Here is a 24,167-nt window from a genome sequence, read left to right on the forward strand (position 1 = left end):
TTCGCACCCCAGGTGGTCTTTGAAATGAGTTGTGCAACATCACTGTCACCTGCTGTCCGTTTACTGAGTTACTCTGGGTATTTTATTTAGGGGAGCTGAAACACAGATTTAAAAATAAAAGGTGATTTTCATAAATCGCAGTAACGTCATAAAAGCTGAGTGTACGTCTGGAGCTCTTTAGTCCAGTAGCTCCTTTGGTATATATAATGATGGCAAGGTTGACGTGTTTTGGTTTTGTTGTTGTTGTTGTTTTTGAGACAGGGTCTCGCTCTGTTGCCCAGGCTGGAGTGCAGCGGCACGATCTGGGCTCACTGCAGCCTTGACCTCCTGGACTCAACTGATCCTCCCACCTCCTCCCAGGTAGCCGGGACTACAAGAGGTGCCACCACGCCTGGCTGATAGTTTGTATTTTTTGTAGAGACGGGTTTCACCATGTTGCCCAGGCTAGTCTTAAACTCCTGGGCTCTAGTGATCTGCTCATCTCGGCCTCCCAAAGTGTTGAAATTACAGGCGTCAGCCACCGTGCCTGCCCCAGATCTGTGTTTTTAAAAGTAAAGCTGAATATTAATTTTTTCCACATACATTAATGTATTAAGGAAAAAGTTGCAATTAGTATCTTCTCCAGTGTTTTGTCTTCCAGTATTTGGGGTAGGGAAATGTAGTCAATTAAAAGATCACAGATGTCCTTCAGTTTTTTTTTAAGCTATCAAGTTTTTTTACTCTTGTTTGTAGCACATCTTATTTTATTTATAATATACTTTTTTGTTGAAGTATGCCCTACTTTTTTTTTTAAATTAATTTATTTTTTGAGACAGAGACTCGCTCTGTCATCCAGGCTAGAGTGCACTGGTGCGATCTCGGCTCACTGAAGCCTCCACCTCCTGGGTTCAAGCAATTCTCCTGCCTCAGCCTCCCAAGTAGCTGGGACTACAGGCACCCGCCAGTACACCTGGGTAATTTTTTGTATTTATAATAGAGCCGGGTTTTCAGCATGTTGGCCAGGCTGGTCTCGAACTCCTGACCTCAGGTGATCCACCTGCCTCAGCCTCCCAAAGTCCTGGCATTACAGGCATGAGCAACCACGCCCTGCCTCTACTGGCATGTGTAGAACTGTTGACTGTGTCCCGTATATCTATGACACAGTTATCTGCATTTTCTGTCAATCTTTCTCCCCATACTTCAGTCTACTGACTTATTTTCTAGTTAACTGATCTCTTTGGCTATGTCTAATCTGTTGTTAAACCCACATTCTAGTTTCAGTTATTATGTTTTTAGTTCAAATTAACATCAGATTTTTAGTTCAAATTAACATCAAATTAACATCAACGTAGTTTCAATACTACCTTGAATATTTTTATCTTTTTCCCCACTTTATTTAAGGTATTTCTCACATTTAATTATAGTCCATGTCTGATAAATTACATATCTGGGTGGTTTCAGGTGGGTTTGGTTTTGTTGTTTACTTTTGTTTGCTCTTGATTTTCACTCATTTGGTCTTTTCTTGTTGTGTGATAGTTAATTTTTTAATTGACAACCAGACAGGGTAAATGAAAAAAAATTGCAAGGACAATGTGTAGCTCTGAATCATATTATCATAACCCAAAGAGGATTTGTTTTAATTCATGTGATTTGATGTGATTTGTTCATACCCTCACGTAGTTTGCCCAGACCCTATCTGGGGCTGAGCTGGAGGGAAATCGGGCTTCAGTGTTTGTGAGGACCAGTCTATTTCTGGTTCTCCTCTCAACGACGCCACAAATAAAAGCTTGTGGTGTGTACCGGGGTCCCTCGTCTGTCCTGATTATTGATAGTTATGGGCCCCTCAGCCTCCTAGCACTGCTGGCAACTCTGCTTAGTTTCTCAGCTTCCCAGCCTCTTATTTGCCCTGAGTGGAAGTAAGGTACCAAATGTAATGTTTACCTCTTCTGTTTGTCTCTGACATCTTCACTCTTAATTTTGTGCTGCTTTAGTAGCTCTCTGATGTACTTAAAAAACAAAATTCTAGACCAGGTGTGGTGGCTCACACCTGTAATGCCAGCAATTTGTGAGGCCAAGGCAGGCAGATCACCTGAGGTCAGGAGTTCGAGACCAGCCTGGCCAACATGGTGAGACCCCATCTCTACTAAAAATACGAAAACTGGCCAGGCGTGGTGGCATGTGCCTGTAATCCCAGCTACTCGGGAAGCCGAGGCAGGAGAATCGCTTGAACCCAGGAGGGACATGTGGCAGTGAGCCGAGGTGGCGCCACTGCACTCCAGCCTGGGCAACAGAGCAAGACTATGTCTCAAAAAAAAAAAAAAAAAAAAAAAAAAAAAAAATTCTATATACATTATTTGTGCAGCCTTTTTAGGTATTTTTGGCAGAAGACTTACTGTGAAACAACAGCTTCACCAATTGCTGAAAGTGGAAAAAATCTCATTTCAGTTCCTGAACTGATGCATATATATTTGTATTTTTAGCATTTACCACCTCCGGCAGTAATAACCTTCACAAATGTATAGCCCATAATGCAAAGGAGTGCTTCATTTTTTGCTGTGAATATTATCTCCTTGGATCGTGTACTGGAACGTTGTGTATCTGTTGTCTATCTATTCCCTGCCTCCTCTGCCTTTACGATGTCCTCTCTCAGCTTTCATCTTCCCAGACAGAGCATTTCGTTTTAAGCATCTCTGCATATCTCAGCCTCTCTCTCCAATGAGCTGAGAATTCTTCTCTGGCCTGCCTCCAGTTTCAGAGTCTCTTCTTTCAAGGTGACCCCATCTTCAGTCAGGCTTTTAGGGGATTAAATCAGTAGAACAGTTATTACCTAAGGATAAAAAGAAATGCAGTTTGTAAAAGTCACATTTTATATTCATGCGTTCACAAGCTTGCCAAAAATGTTCTTAAGAGCAGACTTTGAGATTGCTGCATTCTCATCTTAAAATTTCTCTCTGCATGATACGCAAGGAGGAAGTTTCTACTTTTTACTAGTAAAAATAATGGCCATATTTATTCATAAATGTTGGTTTATGTTTCAGTCGTTAATATTAATTGTTAAGTAAGCCCGTGGGTCTTGATTAGAAACATTAGCAAGGGCTGGCTGAGCTGCTTCTCTTCCTCGTTTGAATTCATAAGATTAACACATCTGCAGAAGGCAAGCTGAGAACGTCCATCATTATTTCATCCTTTGTAATCAAACATATAACCCGGAGTTAAATCCCTTCCAAGGAAGGATTATACTTCATGATCGGCCCCGTGGAATTTATTTATATGTTTATTGTTGGGAGAAATTAGATTACAGAAACAGATTGACATTTTCCCTAATCCAATTTAAGGAGTTGTGTTTTGAGCACTTCTTCTTTGCCTGTCTGGCTGCTTCATTTATCCATCACAATAAGTGTCTGTGCGACATCTCACTGAAAGCCCCATGACTCAGCGAGTCATTTCTCCAGGTCCTTTTCCTTGATGTGTCAGTATTCAAATCCAGGACATCCCTCTACCAGCCCTGGTTGAAGAAAGAAATTATTCATTTTTATGGGATTCATATGGTTTATGATAATGCAGTTATTGCATTCATCATTTTTTCCCAAGACCCATTTTGGTGTTTTGCAGACCCTGGAAAATCATGTACATTGCATACAGCCGAAGGGCAAGGCTTGGCAGACACAGAGGCACATACCCAAATCCCGCTCTCTCACTTGCTAGCTCTCGTGTGTTCTCGTGTGCTCTCGTATGTTGGACAGTATCTCTGTCTACAGATTAAACTTTGCAGCAGTAAGAGGGAAGGCTCAACCTGTCTGCCTCATAGGGCTGTGGGGATTAAAAGGAATCATGGCTGAGAAGCTTATGAGTGTCATTCAGCACCCAGCCATGAGCATCTACTAAAAAAGGAGTCCTGTTATCATGGTTTTCTGATGTCTTTGACAACTTAGAATTTTGTATTACACCATAATTCTTAGAACTTAATTTTATGTTTGGATTTTACATACATAGCTGAGATCTGAAAGAAGAAGCCCATATTTTATTTAATGTCAATTTTTAAAAATTTCTCTCCAGCTGTATTGAGGTACCACTGACAAATGAAAATTGGTATGTATTTAAGGAGTAGAATTTGATGCTTTGTTGTATGTGTACATTGTGAAACAATCACTGCATCAAGCTAATTAACATTTTCATCACCTCACATAAATGCTGTTTTCTCCTCCTCCGCCTCCTCCCCCTCCTCCTCCTCCTCCTCCTCCTCCCCCTCCTCTCCCTGCTGCCGTTCTTGGTAATGAGAACATGTAAGATCTACTCTCATAGCAAATTTTAAGTATACAATCCTATATTGTGATCTGTGGTCACCATGCTGTACGTTAGATCCCCAAAACTTACTTATCTTGTATAACTAAAACTTCATATTCATTCCTTCACTAACTTATCTTCATTCTAAGCTCCCCACACCGGCCCCTGGCAACTACTGTTCCACTCTATTCCTCTGTGAGTTATTTAAATTGCGCTTTCATAGGTTGGGCATGGTGACTCTCACTTGTAATCCCAGTACTTTGGGAGGCCGAGGCAGGCAGATCACTTGAGGTCAGGAGTTCAAGACCAGACTGGCCAACATGGTGAAACCCCGTCTCTATGAAAAATACACAAAAAAATTAGCTGGGTTTGGTGATGCGTGCCTGTAATCTCAGCTACTCGGGAGGCTGAGGCAGGATAATCACTTGAACCCGGGAGGCAGAGGTTGCAGTGAGCCGAGATTGCACCACTGCACTCCAGCCTGGGTGACTCTGTCTCAAAAGTAAATAAATAAATAAATAAATAAATAAATAAATAAATAAATAAAATAAATTGCACTTTCGTGATTATGAGTTAAAATGGTCAAATTTTTTAAAACGTTCATGATTACAGTGTTCTCTTTTACATCTTAAAGTTTCACTAAATCCCACTAATAATGACTTTGGGGGGTGTCCAGTTTTTATACCTTTTTTCTATTTCTGTGCTTCTGTTCCTTTGCCTTAGGGCATTGCACATGCTGATCTGCTTTCACATGCATTTTTCAGCATGTTCTTCTTCTTACTGCATTTCCAGTCATTCTACATCATTGGCTTCTACTCGTCCTTCAGGCTTCATTTTAGGTATTACTCCTCCAGGAGTGTCTCCCCCTTTAGACCAGGTGAGGTTTCTTGATAACATTTTCTTTCCTAGAATTGATAACCATTTTCTTTCCTAGAATTTCTCATGGCTTACCATTTTATATTTGTTATTTGTTGATTTTCTGTCTTCTTTGACAGTAAGCTTCATGAAGGTGCAGATCGTATCTGTATAGGCCACTGTTTAATCTTCACTACCTACCGCTCCATAAACACCTGTGAAATGCATACATTCATGCCTCAATTAGGAGAATGAACTGGACATTCTCCTAAAAGGGAATGCTAGGATCAGAAATTTGGGAGCTGAGTATCCAAGTGACTGATCTCCACCCCAGCTGACATCACTCAAAATCTCTGGGACCATGGCCTGGGAGTCTGCATTTGAAGGATTACAATTCTCTTAAGTTGGCCTGGTGCAGCCAACAGGGGCTCATGTTGAGGCTCAACCCTATCCACCCCCAAGAATTCCACAGTGTGTTTTCAATGAGGATGTCAGTATTCTGTGATCTCTGTTGCTCACACTCATTAAGCTAACTGCTTTGTGACCTGACCTGATGGAGGCCCCAGTGTTTGGACACAGGTTTGCTTCTTGACCCTGTATTTGTCAAGGTAGGCTAGCTGCTATAACAAACAGCCCCCAAATATGTAAAAGTTTATTTCTCATTTGTATCACAGCCAGTTGGGGTGGCCAAGGTATCCTCTACTCCATGCAGTCTTTCAGGGATCCAGGATGCTCCTATTGTGCACCACCTTCTAGGGCAGCTCTTCTCAAGTGAGACTCCTTGGGAGGATTAGGCACTGTTGCTGATGGCAGCCATTGTACATAATGCATTAAGTTATCTCCTCCACATCTAGAATGGTGTTAGATATGGACCATCCTTGGGAGAGTTGAGAGAAGAGTCACCTGATTTGTTCTGTGTTTGGTTTTATTTTCTTATGGAGGCCCAGTTCAGAGAGGGTGGAGGGATCTTGTTTTTCACCTGGCTGGTGGAAGAAGAGAGGATAGGGATATCTTATTCCTGTCATTGCCCAGCCCAGAGGTGACTCACATCACCTCCTCGCATTCACTCAATCTGCTTGTGAGAATCACTTCCATGGTCCTGTCCAGGTGCAAGGAGATCACAAAATGCACTTGGACATTAGCCCGAGAAGAAGAAGAAGAAACGAAGACAGGTATTGGTGAGCGTGTCACCTTGCCCCAGACCTATCCCGTATCAAGTTGTATTTGCACCATGGAGGCAGAAAAAAATAGAGTGGGTGTTTTCAATTAAGTTGCATTTATTTGCACGAAGGTTTGACTTAACTTGCCTTTGCTCTTTCTTTATAACAGATGATAGATTGTCCTGAAATTGAGACTCCTGCCGTGATAACCTGTGACCCACTGTCCCAGCCTTCCCCTCAGCTTGCAGACTTCACAGAGACTGAAACCACCTTGGTATTCCTCATCTATATGACCTACACATGGCCAGCTCTCTTGTTGCTTGTTATTTTCTCACAGTGTCTATCACCATTACATACCAGTGGGGGCCATATGCTTTTAAAAATTCCTCCCATTTTCTTTTTTGAATGGGTTCTCCCACCTGGAATAAGTTGTGTTGTAATTAGTCTATTTCTCTATTATGCAGCTGGATAAGGAATCTGGCTGTCTTTTCGAACTTACTGTGGGCGTTTCTTTTTGGTCATTTTGTTATTCTCTTCCACTTTGCTTAAAAAAAATTAGTAAGAAAAAGATATAGCATCAAGATGTCATCTATGTCTCCATTAATTTTTTTAAACTTTTGATAGGACTTGCACCATGTCTAAAACCAGTATTCCGTGACTATGGATTTTATTTTAATTCTTTTTGTCCCTAAATTTACCCTTATGAATCTGGGCTTTTATTGCCATATATCATCAGAAAAGTGGCTTTATGGACACCCCCCTTTTTTTTAAAACTCTCAGAGAGACTATCTTAGTAAAATGCTTCTGTAGGCATTTGGTATAAACAAGTCAAATCTCTCTCTGAAAATTTAACTTTCAGGAATTGCATAAGAACTTGTAGCATCTCCTCTTGTCTGAGACGTAGTGGATGGCTCAGAAAAAGTGAGGGGAGAGAAGGTGAGCTATTTTTAGCATTCCCAGAAAAAAAGATCGAGCGCAGCCCATTAATTTTTTTAAAAAAGTTAATTATAGGGCCAGGTGCGGTGGCTCACGCCTGTAATTCCGGCACTTTGGGAGGCCGAGGTGGGTGGATCATAAGGTCAGGAGATCGAGACCATCCTGGCTAACACAGTGAAACCCCGTCTCTACTAAAAATATAAAAAATTAGCTGAGCGTGGTGGCAGGCGCCTGTAGTCCCAGCTACTCGGGAGGCCGAGGCAGGAGAATGGCATGAACTCGGGAGGCGGAGCTTGCAGTGAGCTGAGATCACGCCACTGTACTCCAGCCTGGGCAACAGAGCGAGACTCCGTATCCAAAAAAAAAAAAAGTTAATTATAATAAAGATGGGTTCTTGCTATTTTGCTGAGGCTGGTCTTGAACTCCTGGGCTCAGGCAATCCTCCTGCCTTGGCCTTCTAAAATGCTGGGATTACAGGCATGAGCCACCACGCCTGGCCTCAACCCAATAATTTGATTTTATTTTACCCCAGGATAAAGAGTTCTTCGTCATTTAGATTAGAGCTACAGTTCCCTGCAGCCCACCGCAGACTAATGATTGAATGGTTATGTTTTAGCAGCCAGCAAATAAAGTCGAAAGTCTCCCATCCGAGGAAACCTTTGAACCAAGCCAGGAACTCCCTGCTGAGACCATCAGGGACCCCAGTCTGCAGGATGCACTGGAGGTGGTATCCAAATTCTTCCCCTTGCCCAAGGCTCCCGGTGGGGGCCATCTACCGTCACTGAGGTCAACTGCATGCACACAACAGCTGTTAATTTTTCAGCCTCATTTAACAAAAGATAAGAATCGACTTTCCTCTTCCCCTGCCTCTGATTCTTCTGTCTTCTCTCTGGCGTTTGCCTGGGGTGATCGGCTGACTCTCTTTTGCCATCTTCAAGTCTGATCATCACACCTTTTCTCTCTTTAAAAACTGTTCTGCAAAAGTGATCAGGAGGGAAGCTGAGGGACTATGGTAATTAATGCATAGCAATCCATTTTCTGAAATGAAGAGATTAAAAGCTGAAAATTGGAGGGAGTGGGGCATGCAAATGTTCGAATCCAAATGGGGCATGCAAATGATTTCTTCTTTCGGGGTGAAATGAGAGATGCATGCTTTCTGTTCCTTCCTCTTAGAGATGTTCTCATCTTCAACTACATTCTCTCCATGAATGCATTTAATGAAAGCAGTTGCTAACGTTTTCTCTTTCTCTTTAAGCATGATCTAATAATGCCATTTGGTCTTTAAGTAATAATCAATACAGCTCTAGAGCTAGGTTTAGGTCTAGACTGAAAGTTGGTATTGAACGCATACTTTAGAATGTGACCTACTATATCATAAATGTTTTTGTTGGCTAAATGCCTTCCCTGGACAGCCACCCTTGGAGAAAATGTGAAAGTTTTTTTCCTCATTCTTACTTGGTTAATGTTCAAATGCAGCATTTCGAACTTAATTTCTAGAGCTATTGGTTGAGGTCAAGATTTCTTATAAACATGTGAATGTATCCCTTCGGCATGTTCCACCCTTGTGGTCATCATTTGAGGCTCTATGAATTGAATCTGTAGTTATTAGTGGGTGACAGGGCATCAGTGTGAGGTTGGGTAGACCTACGTTGGACAGCTCAGCCATGTGATAGGTTTGGGATCCTGGGTGAGTTCATTACTTTTTCTTTTTATAAATTATTATTATTATTATTCAGAGACAGGGTCTTGCTCTGTAGCCCAGGCTGGAGTGCAGTGGCATGATCATAGCTAAACAATCCTCCTGCCTCAGCCTTCCAAGGAAATGGGACTATAGGCATGGGCCACTGCAACCAGCTAATTTTTTATTTTTATTTTTTGTAGAGTTGGGGTTTCACTATGCTATCCAGGCTGGTCTCAAACAGCTGGCCTCACGTGATCCTCCTTTTTTGGCCTCTCAAAGTGCTGGGATTACAGGCATGAGCCACCGCGCCCAGCCTGAGTTCACTACTTTGCTTCAGTGCTCATGAGGTGGAGGCTGGGCTGCCCGCCTCACAGAATTGGAAGGAGGGGTATTAAAAAGGAGAGTGGTCTAGGGAAAGCCCTAGTTAGTGCTTGGCTCATAAAGATGAGGAAAATTTCAGTCATTGATTTGCTAAACTGGGGCACTTTGACCTTCTTCTCCTGTGTGTCCACACTGTCCTCTAGGGGACCTTTATTTAGTATCTTGTATAATACCCTAATTCATCACATTGGAGCAGCTTGTTGTTTTCTTGGATACTCATCTCTTGTTAGCAGAAATGTCACAATCACTGTGCTATTTTGTCTTGAAAACTAGTATGGGGTTGGGTGCTGTAGGTCCTGTTAATTCCAGAAACATTTCATTCTCAGGAACTGAATAGATCTATAATGCAAGTGCCTTAGAGGGGAGAAATGCTGCAGTATCCTGAAGTGGACTTTTAAATGTATTTGTTAACTCTTGCTATCACCTTAATCAACAGGATAGCTGTCTTTAAATAAAATAAATATATGGGAATGAGTGTGGAAGGCAGAATCTTATATGTAAAAACCTTTTAAAAACACTGTGGCAAGTAATTAGAGAAGAAAGTAGTATATACTCATGGTGTAAAAACTCAAATATATCTTTCTATATATCTATCTCTATACATATCATGTATCTATCTATCTACCTCTTATCTGTTTTCTTTTTTTTTCTTTTTCTTTTTTTTTGATGGAGTCTCACTCTGTCGCCCATTCTGGAGTGCAGTGGTGCGATCTCAGCTTACTGCAACCTCCGCTTCCCAGGTTCAAGTGATTCTCCTGACTCAGCCTCCCGAGTAGCGGGGACTACAGTCGCCCATGACCAAGCCTGGCTAATTTTTGTATTTTTAGTAGAGATGGGGTTTCACCATGTTGGCCAGGTTGGTCTCGAACTCCTGACCTCAATTGATCCACCCGCCTCGGCCTCCCAAAGTGCTGGGATTACAGACGTGAACCACCACACCCAGCTATCTATATGTTTTCTATTTGTCATCTATCTCATCTATATATCCATTCATCCTCACATCTAGATAATAGATACATAGATATAGAAGAGATAAATGATAGGTAGTAGATAAATAGAGATGATAGATAAATGAATGATAGAGTGATAGAGAGAGAGAGAGAGATTTTAGATAAACAGATAAATGATAGAGTGATAGATGATAGATAGAATGGATAGATGGATGGATGGATGCATAGATGGATAGATAGAGTGATAGAAAGTACATAGGTAGAGATCACAGATAGATAAATAGGTAGATAGACGATGGAGTGATAGATGATATGATTTATTGATAAATAGAATGGATGGACAGATGGATGGATGGATGAGTGGATAGATAGAACATAGGTAGATAGATGAGACAGATGATAGATAATAAATGGTTGGTAGATGAGATAGATGATAGATAGATAGATAGATGTGTGTGTCTATTATTGTTACCATCTTTAAATTTTTAAAAGTCTTTTTCTAGTTCTTGGTAAGAAGTGTCTAAAGCAAACGTATTTATTCTTTTTGTTGACTCATCTGAAAGCCAAACAAAAGTGTGTGTGTGTGTGTGTGTGTGTGTGTGTGTGTGTGTGTGTTGTTACATGCTTGCATATTCATCTATTTTTTCGTATGTCCCTTAAGAAGGGAGAAACTCTGCATTGAAAAAACTATCAGAATTATTATTTAAATTCCTTTGCCAAGCAGTCCAAATTATTATAGGCTTTACTTACGTGAGGTGAGTTTTTTTTTTTTTCATTTAACGTAGTTTGGTTATTCACTGTCATACAAAACAGAAGTTTTGGTGGGTGACAGTACTAAGTAGTGTGTGTGTTTAAAATGGTTTAGTGGCTAGAAATGAAAACAATTCAGGAAAAAGAACACATACAATTACATTTTATAAAATTTCAAGAAAACGGCCGGGCGCGGTGGCTCAAGCCTGTAATCCCAGCACTTTGGGAGGCCGAGACGGGCGGATCACAAGGTCAGGAGATCGAGACCAGCCTGGCTAATACGGTGAAACCCCGTCTCTACTAAAAAAATACAAAAAACTAGCCAGGTGAGGTGGCGGGTGCCTGTAGTCCCAGCTACTCGGGAGGCTGAGGCCGGAGAATGGCGTAGACCCGGGAGGCGGAGCTTGCAGTGAGCTGAGATCCGGCCACTGCACTCCAGCCTGGGCGACAGAGCGAGACTCTGTCTCAAAAAAAAAAAAAAAAAAAAAAAAAAAATTTCAAGAAAACTTAAGCAAAAAAATTATCTTCTAAGCATATTAAACTAAAGCTAGTGTGTATTTAGCTCAAAAGAAAAGTGCTGCTGGGTGTGCAGGCTCACGCCTGCAATCCCAGCTCATTGGGAGGCCAAGGCAAGAGGATTGCTTGAGCCCAGGAATTCAAGACCACCCTGCGCAACATAATGAGACCCCATCTGTGCAAAAAATACAAAAATTAGCTGGGCATGGTGATGTGTACTGTAGTCCCAGCTACTGAGGCGGCAGAGGTGGGAGGATCTCTTGAGCCCAGGAGGTCGAGGCTGCAGTGAGCTATGACTGCACCACTGCACTCCAGCCTGGACGACAGAGTGAGACCCTGTCTCGTTAAAAACAAAGTGCTAGTGATTCGCAGTCTCTTTTAGAGAACTGAGATGCGTCTTTGCAGAACCCACACTGGATGGTTTTAGCAGAGTCTTTCCCTCCATAACGGACAGCTGCAAAAACCATCTCCCACTGATTATCTTCCCTAGGTCGACCTGGCCGTCTCTGTTTCCCAGATCTCCATCGAAGAGAAGGTGAAGGAATTGAGCCCAGAGGAAGAGAGGAGGAAGTGGGAGGAAGGCCGTATCGACTACATGGGGAAGGACGCGTTTGCCCGCATCCAGGAGAAGCTGGACCGGTTCCTGCAGTAATCCGGCAGCTGGTGGGCGTTGTGTATAGTTAGACAATGTCCTGTTGGGTGATCCTCTTGCGTGGAGATCTCCTCTGGTCCTTTCAAAGGAAAACGCTGTTGAACCTTGTGCCTCTATTTATGCTTAATCCATTTGAGTGCCTCACACAAAAAACGTAGAGTATAGAAATCCACCTTAATGCCCCTCGCCCCAACCCCTCCACCAATGCCTTCTGGGCTTTCTTCAGAGGTCACTTCTACCCTTGAACCTGTTGGCAAAAGTGAGCAGTAATAAAATTCTAGTAGACCCTTGATGGTGGTGTCTGCTGTTGCCCGAAAGACCTCTGAAGTACGCTGGAGCTGTGTTGTACAGGTGCCATGAGACCCACCCTATTTAGAATTAAACCTCACTGCAAATTTCCTCCCATTACTAAGCTAACAACACTAATATACGTATTTAGCACCTCTGAGGCTTTGCCAAGGAGATCCGTTTCTGTAGGGCTAAGGAAACATTCAGACATGGTGACTTTGACTCTCATTTGGACTTGGCGAAGCGTATCCGAGAAACGCCCCGGATGTGGTCTCTCTGCTTTAAATCCTAACAGGACTTCCTAGAGCGTTGACAGAAATTCTACTTGTGGACTTAGGGAAGAAAGGTTGTAGGTGGCTTGGGGGATGCAGGTGGCTTAGGGGATCTAAACCGATTCACTTGCTGGTTGAGAAGAATCAAGGGCTTGTCCCCAAACGATTTAGAGCAACAACTTGCTCAGGATAACAGGATCTAGAGATGCTCTCTGCTTGATGACAAAAGTCAGGGTGCAGTCAGTCCACCTTTGACTGCTCTTGGCTTGGTCTCTACCCTCACTACCTCAGTTCTTAATAACTTAGTGAATCACTGCGCTCCTCAAAGTCATTTCCACTCAGCTCTTTCCAGAGAATTCTCAGTTTTATGAGATGGGACACTTTATTCCACGAGAAAGCCTCATTGTCAGAAGTATCTTCATTCAATGGGCACAGTATGCTGTGTATCTCAACAGGTGGCTGTCGGGGGCCACCGAGAGTGTCCTTAAAAATGGGCGTCGTTGTAATAAAGAGAGGAAAGTGCGATTTTGAAGTGTTTGGAAGGTTTATTTATCATGCACATCCCAGGGAAAAGCAGAGAGTAAATTAGAGATGGGATAGGAAGGTTGTGGGAGAACTCGATTCTAGCCTGTGTCAGCTGGATGTGTTTACGTGGAGAGGAGTGGCCACTTTTTAGGTCACCTGAAGCAGTTTAGCCTTTGGATAGAGGAACCTACCTGAATTTATGGCATTAGTGGTGGCATTTTTTTTGTGCAAGATGTGATGGAGGGGCTGTTTCTCTTTCCTTGTGGTTGGTTAATAATCTTCAGTCTCAGAGGGCGATGTTCATAGGATATTTCAGGGGTTCATTTAAAATAGCCATATGACTACAGTCTCAGGTGAGTCAGGGTTGGATGGTCATTGGCTTTCAGAGGGAGACCACAGGAATGTTCAGGGAAAAAATGTCAGCTTCTCTGAGGACCAGAATTCATGTTCCCAGGCAGTGATGAGTTGGCTCATGGAGTGAGTGCAGTCTGGAATTCTGCCATGCATTCTAGCCTGTATCATCTCATTTGGACAAATGCTGACACGTTTAAATTAAAATGTTAAAAAACAGCCATGTGGTCTCCTTCCAGTGTGTCTGCCTGTTTCCTGCGATATCAGAGTTATATTTTACATTAAACCAAGGGCAGGGCCTTTCTATTTCATTTTCGGCCTTTTCTATTGTATTTTGTTTTGAAAATAGTAAGCATTGGGCTGGGCGTGGTGGCTCACTCCTGTGATGCCAGCACTTTGGGAGGCTGAAATAGGTGGATCACTTGTGGCCAGGAGTTCAAGACCAGCCTGGGCAACATGGTAAGAGCCCGTCTCTACCAAAAACACAAAAAAATTAGCTGGGCATGATGGCACATGTCTGTAATCCCAGCTACTGAGGAGGCTGAGGCACAAGAGTTGCTTGAGCCAGGGAGGCAGAGGTTGCAGAGAGCGGAGATCGTGCCACCATACTCTAGCCAGGGTGACAGAGTGAGAATCTGTCTCAAAAAATAAATAGATAAATAAAATATAATATTAATAATAATAAGCATTATTTGAGCTGGAATTGCAAGGTAAAACTTTAAAAGTAAACAGTAAATTATTTTATTTTTGATTTAAAATGTTTTTTAATTGTCATGTAATAATTGTACATTATTACGGGGCACATAGTAAAGTTGCAATACATGTAATGTATGCTGATCAGGTCGCGGGAATTAGCATATCCATCTTCTCCAGCCTGTACCATTTTTTGTGTTGGGAACATTCAGTATTCTACTTCTATAGACATATATTTGAAACTATATATGATTTTGGGCTGTAGTCATCCTACAGTGCTATATACCAGCGGTCCCCAGCCTTTTTGGCACCAGGGACCAGTTTCATGGAAGACAATTTTTCCAGAAACCAGGCTTGGGGGATGGTTTGGGGATGATTCAGGTGCATGACACTTACTGTGCACTTTATTTCTTTTTTTTTTTTTTTTTTTTTTTTTTTTTTTTTTGAGACGGAGTCTCGCTCTGTCGCCCAGGCTGGAGTGCAGTGGCTGGATCTCAGCTCACTGCAAGCTCCGCCTCCCGGGTTTACGCCATTCTCCTGCCTCAACCTTCCAAGTAGCTGGGACTACAGGCGCCCGCCACCTCGCCCGGCTAGTTTTTTTGTATTTTTTAGTAGAGACGGGGTTTCACCGGGTTAGCCAGGATGGTCTTGATCTCCTGACCTCGTGATCCGCCTGTCTCAGCCTCCCAAAGTGCTGAGCTTACAGGCTTGAGCCACCGCGCCGGCCTGTGCACTTTATTTCTATGATGATTACATTGTAACATGTAATGAAATAATTACACAACTCAGCAACTTGTAGAATCAGTGGGATCCCTGAGCTTGTTTTCCTGCAACTGGACAGTCCCATCCAGGGGTGATAGGAGACGGATCATCAGGCATTAGATTCTCAAAAGGAGCACGCAACTTAGATCCCTTGCATGTGCAGATCACGGTAGGGTTTGCATTGTTACGAGAATCTAATGCCGCTGCCGATCTGCCAGGAGGCAGAGCTCAGGTGGTATTGGGAGCGATGGGGAGCAGCTATCAATACAGATGAAGCTTTGCTCACTCACCCGCTACTCACCTCCTGCTGTGCAGCTCAGTTCCTAACAGGCCGTGGACCAGCACTGGTCTGCAGCCCAGGAGTTGGGGACCCCTGCAATAGAACACTAGAACTAGCTTAAAAAGTAAAAACTAGAGCAGAGGATACCAGAGGCCAGGAAGGGCAGGGAGAAGGGGTGATAGAGAGAGATTTGTTAAAGGGTACAAAATTACAGCTAGATAGAAGGAGTCAGTTCCAACAATAAATTTAAATTATCAGATGGATTTTTCAGAATTGCTGGTCACAGTAAAATGCATAGAACTGTTTACTTAACCCTTTGTAATCTTGTAGGGTCTCTTTAGGAAAGGTACCCATTTTCTGAACTTTGCTTTGTCAATTTCATTCATTCATTTATTCATTTGTCATATGCATATTGAGTGCTCTCTTTATACCCAGCTCTGTGACATGGGATAAATCAATATACCATAAGTTTGTGAATATACACTTTATTCCATGAGAAAGTCTCATTGTCAGAAGTATCTTCATTCAATGGGCACAATATGCTGTGTATCTCACCTGGTGGCTGTCAGGGGCCACCGAGAGTGTCGTTAAAAATGGGCATATTGATTGACGTCACATGTGTCCCTAGAATGTATGAAACCAAACCATGCTCTGGCCACCTTGGGCTCATGTTGTCAGGACCTCCTGAGGCCGTGTCACGGGTATGTGTCCTCAACCTTGGCAAAATAAACTTTCTAAACTAACTGAGACCTGTCTCAGATTTTCAGGGTTCACAGGTGCAGTGCTCAGTATGTGGGTGGTGGGTTCATGCATACCCCATACCTCACTACCACTGAATATGCCCTAGTAGCAAACTGGCACGTGTACCCCTTAGACCTAAAATAAAAGTTGAAATTATTTAAAAATAAATAAATAAAGGTTGTGAGATTATTATTTGGTGGCAGGTGGAAATGATGTGGGAAGGAAAGGATTTCTAGATCTATTGAATTGGCAGGGTGGATTGATGCCTATAGATCCACAGGAACAAGTTATAGTATTTTTGTTCCTCAAAGTAACTTGGTGAAATCCTGCCGAAACGTTTGGCTGATACTTGGAAGCACCAAACAGGTCGTAGTGTTAGAGCGTTCTGGGGTGGGGCTGTAGTTTGAAGTAGAAAGGGGTTTCTTTCTGATCACCACTGTTGAATTAGGAAAAGCAGAGCAATTCTTTCTGGTTTCATAGACCTCTGCTCTTTAGTGTACAGTACCATTTCCAAAATTATTTATGTATATTTGGCCAATTACAGTGACTCACACCTGTACCCGGTACTTTGGGAGGCCAAGGCAGGCAGATCGCCTGAGGTCAGCAGTTCAAGACCAGCCTGGCCAACATGGTGAAACCCCGTCTCTACTAAAAATACAAACATTAGTCAGGCATGGTGGTGCATGCATGTAATCCCAGCTACTCAGGAGGCTAAGGCAGGAGAATCGCTTGAACCCAGCAGGTGGAGGTTACAGTGAGCTGAGATTGCACCACTGCACTCCAGCCTAGACAACAGAGTGAGACTCTGTCTCAAACAAAACAAAACAAAACAAAACAAACCCATAATAGAAAAATAAAATAATTAAATAATCTATTTTAATTATTTTGTTTTATTTTATTTTATTTTTTTTATTTATTTTTTTTGATGCAGAGTCTCACTCTGTTGTCCAGGCTGGAGTGCAGTGGCCTGAGCATGTCTTCCTGCAGCCTCCAACTCCAGGGCTTAAGTGATCCTCCCACCTCAGCCTCTCAAGTAGCTGAGATTACAGGCCTGTGCCACCACACCCAGCTAATTTTTTAAACTTTGTAGAGGTGGGGTCTCATAGGAGTCTCACTATGTGGCCCAGGCTGGTCTCCAACTCCTGGCCTCAAGCAATCCTCCTGCTTTGGCCTCCCGAAGTACTGAGGATTACAGGCCTGAACCACTGCACCTGGCCCCAATTTTTTTTAATAGATCAAAGGAGTTGCATAGGTTTACAAACTTGATGTCTTCTATCCCTGCTCTATCCATCATCCTAAGAAACAAAATGAAGTTTTTCTTGGCACAGACAATACCTGTTGGAAGCACATTCGTGGAAATCCAGCTATACCCAGTATGAGACATATACTGTGCAAGAATATACTTTCCATAGGATTGTAGCCTGCCTTGAGGATGCTTGCCCTGGTTCCGCTGCACAGCTGCTAAATGCCGATGCTCTGTGAGTCTGCCGTTACTGCGGCATGCATCGCCCAACACTCAGCTGTACAAAAGAGCTTTGCTGTTCCTCTTTCCCTCCCTAGCACACTCCTCTTGAATATCACTACTATGTTTTGATTGTTCAATATGTAAAAAGCAGTCCAATGTATTATTTTTTTAATGTTTAAAGGGTTCCTTTTTTTTTTTTTTTGTAATGACACAGGGTCTTACTCTGTTGCCCAGGCTGGAGTGCAGTGGCGTGATCATATAGCTCACTGCTACCTCAACCTCCTGGGTTCAAGTGATCCTCCCATCTCAGCCTCCCAGGTGGCTGGGACTACAGGCAAGAGCCACCACGTCTGGCTCAAATTGTACCAGATTTACCAGTGGGACTCTCTTTAGATGGATTCTTAAGTCTATGAACTGATCCCATTAGTCTTTTTTTATTTTTCTTTTTATTCATTTTTGTTTAAGACAGAGTCTCACTCTGTCATCCAGGCTGGAGTGCAGTAGCGCGATCTCGGCTCGCTGCAGCCTCCACCTCCCGGGTTCAAGTGATTCTCCTGCCTCAGCCTCACGAGTAGCTGGGATTATAGGCACGTGCCACCATGCCTGGCTAATTTTTGTATTTTTAGTAGAGACGGGGTTTCACCATGTTGGTCAGGCTGGTCTCAAACTCCTGGCCTCAAGTGATCTGCCTGCCTTGGCCTCCCAGAGTGCTGGGATTCCAGAGTGCTGGGATTCCAGAGTGCTGGGATTCCAGGCGTGAGCCACCGTGCCCAGCCCCCATTAGTCTTTGATCACTTCCTTGCTTCCTGGCAAAATGAGTTTCTCCAGAACCATCATAGATTTTCTCCCCTCACACCTGGGGCCAGACATTTCTCCAAGGTCTTATTTTTAAGAACAAGCCAATTTTGATGTTCTAAATTGACTTCACACCTCATCAGGGAAACACAGCCAGTAGTTTAAAAACATCTTTGTAACAAATGAACGCTAAGCCCCACATCTTCTCTCCTTATCTATAAAATAGGGATTACAATACCACATGCTCATGGGAATTTTCTGAGGATAAAATGAGACAATGAACGGAAAGCTGTTAGCACAGTCTGTGGTAACTATTAAGCATGAAAGCATGAGCTGCTGCTTTCATTGTCAACATCTGATTGAAATCTTGTTTTTGAGACAGGGTCTTATTGTGTTGCTTAGGCTGGAGTGCGGCGGCACCATCAGGGCTCACAGCAATCTTGAGCTCCCAGGCTCAGGTCATCCTCTTGCCTCAGCCCCTCAAGTACCTGGGACTACAGGTATGCACCACCATGTGCAGCTAATTTTTTTTTAGTAGAGACAGATTTCACCGTGTTGCCCAGGCTGGTCTCTAACTCCTGGACTCAAGCGATCTGCGCACCTCTACCTCCCAAAGTGCTGGGATTACAGGAGTGAGCCACCGTCCCTGGCCTTACTGAGATCTTTAGAGATACTGCCAATAACTTGGGTTTTAAAAATTATATTGCTTGAGCCCGGGAGGTGGAGGCTGCAGTGAGCCAAGATCATGCCACTGCACTCCTGCTTGGGTGACACAGCGAGGCTATGTCTCAAAAAAAAAAAAAAAAAAAAAAAGAAGAAGAAGAAAAAAAATTACCATTAAGATAAAAAATGTTTATGACTGTGTATGATAATGTTTACAAATTTAGCCAGCCTACGCAACATAGCAAGACCCTGTCTCTACAACAACAACACAAATAATTAGCTGGTTGTGGTGGTGTGTGCCTGTAGTCCCAGCTACTCGGGTGGCTGAGGTGGGAGGATCACTTGTGCCCAGGAGTTTGAGAACACCCTGGGCAACATAGCAAGACCCCAGCTCTATAAAAATACACAAATATAGCCAGGCATGGTGGTGCATGCCTGTAGTCCCAGCTTCCTGGGAGGCTGAGGTGGGAGGATTGCTTGAGCCCAGGAAGTCAAGGCTGCAGCAAGCCATGATCGCACCACATACTGTGTAGCCTGGGCAACAGAGCAACACCCTGTCTCAAAAAGGAAAAAACTTAGAAATATTAGTAAACATGCTAGACACCTGTTCATTAATTCTGCTTGAACACGTGCTGAAGGAAAAGAAGTGACTTGAATAGAGCTATGGGCCTTTATCCAGCACATCTGCACCAGACAGCCCCTGTGCACAGGTATTTGATTCACTGTGGCACAGCAGGATCCGAGTTTTGTAAGATGAGAAGAGAGGGGTACATGTTTTTGAGGACTGGCCCACATTTCACGTTTCTGGCCAGGTACAGTGGTTCTCGCTGGTAATCCCAGCACTTTGAAAGGCCGAGGCGGATGGATCACTTCAGGTCAGGAGTTCGAGACCAACCTGACCAACATGGTGAAACCCCATCTCTACTAAAAATATGAAACTTAGCCAGGTGTGGTGGTGCACTGTAATCCCAGCTACTCGGGGGACTGAGGCGGGAGAATCGCTTGAACCTTGGAGGCAGAGGTTGCAGTGAGCCGAGATCGCGCTACTGCACTCCAGCCTGCGCAACAGAGCAAGACTGTTTAAAAAAAAAAAAAACAGATTACGCTTTTCTTCATCTTCAGCTGTTGCGAAACCTGGCACCGTGTCCATTGGAGGCTGTCGTTGCCGTGGTTTAAATGCCTCTTTCTTCCATTATGGGTGCAATCCCTTTTCAGCACTCTCAGGATGGTTGATTTGGCAAGGCTTTGCGATATGTCAAGGTTCAGGGGAAAGTGGGGTAACGAAAAAGGAGGAGAGGAGAAAACAGAAGAGAAAAATACAGGAAAAGGAGGCAAGAGTTGAAGCAACATAAACTGGGGTCTCTCTTTTTTTATTGTAGTGCAAAACACAAAACATTAAATTTACTATCTTAACCATTTTCTTTTTTTTTTTTTTTTTTTTTTTTGAGACAGAGTCTCGCTCTGTCGCCCAGGCTGGAGTGCAGTGGCGCAATCTCGGCTCACTGCAAGCTCCGCCTCCCGGGTTCACGCCATTCTCCTGCCTCAGCCTCCTGAGTAGCTGGGACTACAGGCGCCCGCCACCGCGCCCGGCTAATTTTTTGTATTTTTAGTAGAAATGGGGTTTCACCGTGGTCTCGATCTCCTGACCTTGTGATCCGCCCGCCTCGGCCTCCCAAAGTGCTGGGATTACAGGCGTGAGCCACCGCGCCCGGCCAACCATTTTCAAGAGTACAATTCAGGCCAGCTGTGGTGGCTCATGCATGTAATCTCAGCACTTTGGGAGGCCAAGGTGAGTGGATCTGTTGAGCTCAGGACATGGAGATGAGCCTGTGCAACATGATGAAACCTCGTCTCTACAAAAAAATACAAAAATTAAAAAAAGAAGCGGGGGAGTAGAGTGAAGAGTTGAGTAGAGTTAAGTCTAATCACATTGCTGTGCATGGCTCTTGAAAACGTTTTCATCTTGCAGAACGGAAGCTCTGTGCCTGATAGCAGTGGGGAGATCTCAGTTCCCCTGAGTTACCAGTGGCGAATCTGTAGGGTGTACAGCAATTTCAATCCTTGCCTCCTCGGAAGAAAGAATTTGACTGAGGGTGTAAGGCAGAAAAAGAGACCGAGGCAAGTTTCAGAGCAGAAGTGGAAGTTGATTTTAAAAAGCCTTAGAACAGGAAGAAAGGAAGGTACTCCTGGAAGAGAGGCAAGTGCACAGCTGAAGGTCAAAGAGAGCGAGAGGGAGGGAGTTTAACCTTGACCCTGGGAGTTTACATGCTGGCCTCTTTCTTACCCGTGATTCTTCCCTTGGGATGGGCAGCCCACATAAGCAGTGCCCTCCTCACCCTTGGAAAGTGAGCATGTGCAGTGTGTTTAGGGAATGTACGAATGCCCATCTGAGGCTTTCTTCCTTCTCTGGTGGAGGCTCCCGGAAGGTCATACTTCGCCATTTCATCTCTTTTCCCTGGCATTTACAGTCAGTTAACACTTTAATGTTAATAGCTGTGTTACTGGAAAGGAGTCCAGATCCAGACCCCAAGACAGGGTTCTTGGAGCTCGTGCAAGAAGGAATTGAGGGCGAGTTCACAGAGTAAAGTGAAAGCAAGTTTATGAAGAAAGTAAAGGAATACCTGAATGGCTCCTCCACAGACAGAGCAGCCCCGAGGGCTCCTAGTTTCCCATTTTTACGGTTATTTCTTGGTGATGTGCTAAACAAGGGGTGGATTATTCATTCTTTCCCTTTTTAGACCATATAGGGAAACTTCCTGACGTTGCCATGGCATTTGTAAACTGTCACAGCGCTGGTGGGAGTGTAGTAGTGAGGACCACCAGGGGTCACTCTTGTCACCATCTTGGTTTGGGTGGGATCTGACTGCAACCTGTTTTATCACCGAGGTCTTTGTGACCTGTATCTTGTGCCGACCTCCTGTCTCATCGTGTGACTAGGAGTGCCTCACACACCTCCTGGGAAGGCAGCCCAGCAGGTCTCAGGCTCATGTTACCCAGCCCCTATCCAAGATGGAGTGGCTCTGCTTCCAATGCCTCTGATAGTGTCACAGCCCATGCTCACTCATATTTGGCTCAGAGTAAATCTTTTCAAATCTTTTAGAGCTTTCCTGTTTTTATCAGCAGCATCTTGTCTGATTCCAATGAGGAGCTCTTGAAAACTAAAACCAAGAAGTCTTCCCCATGGGAGAAGCACCCCCAGATCTCCTCGTTCTCACCAAGCAGGCACACTGGCGGAGCTTCCTTTCCTCCCCGCCCTCCCCTTCTCCTCCTGCCCCGCCTGGTGTTTCCTTTTCCGCGAATGCTCTCCATTCTCACAGTGCCCTAACTCTTGGCTCTGCAGGAAAATGACTTCACAGGAATTTCTCCTTGGAAGGATTTTATAACCCAACGGATGTACCCTGATGGGACAAAACCCAGGGGTGAAAAATTACAACAGCAATGGTATTGGAAACAGGTCCCTATCTGGATCCCAAGAGAGGGTTCTTGGATCTTGGCGGCCAGAAAGAATTCGGGACGAATCCATGGAGTAAAGTGAAAGCAAGTTTATGGAGAAAGTAGAGGAATAAAAGAATGGCCACTCCATGGGCAGAGCAGCGGCGTGGGCTGTTGGTGGACTTTTGTAATGGTTATTTCTTGATTGTCTGCTAAACAGGGGGTGGATTATTCTTGAGCTTTCTGGCAAAGGGGTGGGCAATTCCCAGAACTGAGGGTTCCTCCCCTTTTAGATCATATAGGGTAATCTCCTGACATTGCCGTGACGTTTGTAAACTGTCCTGGCGCTGGTGGGAGTGTCTCTTAGTAGTCTGTGCTTTCTAATTAGCATGTAATGAGCTGTGAGGATGGCCAGAGGTCACATTTGTCACCATCTTGGTTTTGGTGGGTTCTGGCTGGCTTCTTTCATGCAAGCTGTTTTATCAGCAAGGTCTTTGTGACCTTTGTCTTGCGCTGACCTCCTGTCTCATCCTGTGACTTAGAATGCCACACCTCCTGGGAATGCCACTCAGCAGGTCTCAGCCTCATTTTACCCAGGCCCTATTCAGGATGGAGTCGCTCTCATTCAAAAGCCTCTGACAGCAAGACTGAAATAGCTTCAGTAGGGCCCATCCATGTCATGGGCAATTTTGAACCTTTCCTTTCTTCCCTCATTACCGCCCTCTAACCCAGTTCACGTCATGTGACTTGGTGACTTGGCCTCTGTCCAAGAACACTGAGACACCTTATTTGTCATTTTGTACACTGGTCAGTGATCTTGCATTCAAATGGATTTCTTCTCTCAGAGGGGAGTCCATTGGGGATGAAGTGAAGGGTCAAAGGCCAGCCAGAATTCATAGGATAGAGTCGGCAGAGAGCCTGGAAAGCGGGAATCTTGTTGGTGGCTGGCAGAGAGGCCAGTCCAGGCATTCTGCCCTTCAGGAAGTTGTGTAGAGCCTCGCAGAAGACAATGGCAGCTGTTTGGGCATTCTTTGGCAGTGTTGTGGATTTGGCTGTTGCTGTGGTCTCAATGCTTGCCTTGAACATTGTGTGCCTTGAACATTCATGTGTTGAAACTTAATCCCCAAAACAATGGTATTAGGAGATGGTGCTTTTAGGAAACAATTCGGGGTCTAGACTCATGAATGGGATAAGTGTCCTTATAAAAGGGACCCCAGGCCAGGGGCTGCAGGTGGCTCACGCTTGTAATCCCAGCACTTTGGGAGGCCGAGGCAGCTGGATCACCTGAGGTCAGGAGTTCGAGACCAGCCTGGCCAACATATAGTGAAACCACGTCTCTATAAAAAATACAAAAACAGGCATGGTGGCGCACACCTGTAATCCCAGCTACTTGGGAGACTGAGGCAGGAGAATCGCTTGAATCCAGGAGGCGGAGGTTGCAGTGAGCCGAGATTGTGCCACTGCACTCCAGCCTGGGTGACAGAGTAAGACTCCGTCTCAAAATATAAAACAAAATAAAATTTAAAATAAAATAAAATAAAATAATGAATAAAATAAAATTAAAAAGGTGAGCCATTGTGATGGGTGGAAATCATGTAAACCTGGACCAACTCAGGCAAAGATGTTGATGGGACATCACAGGTAACAGGCATTCCTCAGCGACTACCTGCCAAAATTGCTCTCCAGCTGTCTCAGTCAATTTAAGCTGCCGTAAGAAAACCCCATAGACTACATGGCTTATCCCAACCAGCATTTG

At 44.0% G+C, this 24,167-nt stretch overlaps 1 protein-coding gene across 12 annotated transcripts in view; it reads left to right on the forward strand.

Annotated features, from left to right (window-relative positions):
* The window catches only part of LOC126946412 (glycogenin-2), a 53,625-nt gene extending 39,822 nt beyond the window's left edge, over nucleotides 1-13,803 (forward strand). For 2 of the 12 annotated variants that reach the window (XM_050776665.1, XM_050776666.1), the window contains exons 9-10: nucleotides 6,448-6,552; nucleotides 7,831-8,915. In XM_050776665.1, the coding sequence (XP_050632622.1) occupies nucleotides 6,448-6,552; nucleotides 7,831-8,157 (432 nt within the window). In that variant the 3' untranslated portion in view covers nucleotides 8,158-8,915. Of the gene's footprint in view, nucleotides 1-6,447; nucleotides 6,553-7,137; nucleotides 7,215-7,830; nucleotides 8,919-11,982 lie in introns of those variants that run through there. The other 10 variants (XM_050776656.1, XM_050776658.1, XM_050776659.1 and 7 more) reach the window with 8 other exon arrangements.
* The last annotated feature ends 10,364 nt before the right edge of the window (nucleotides 13,804-24,167 follow it).

The sequence above is a fragment of the Macaca thibetana genome, chromosome X, assembly GCF_024542745.1.
Source record: "Macaca thibetana thibetana isolate TM-01 chromosome X, ASM2454274v1, whole genome shotgun sequence".
In the NCBI taxonomy this organism is placed as follows: domain Eukaryota; kingdom Metazoa; phylum Chordata; class Mammalia; order Primates; family Cercopithecidae; genus Macaca; species Macaca thibetana.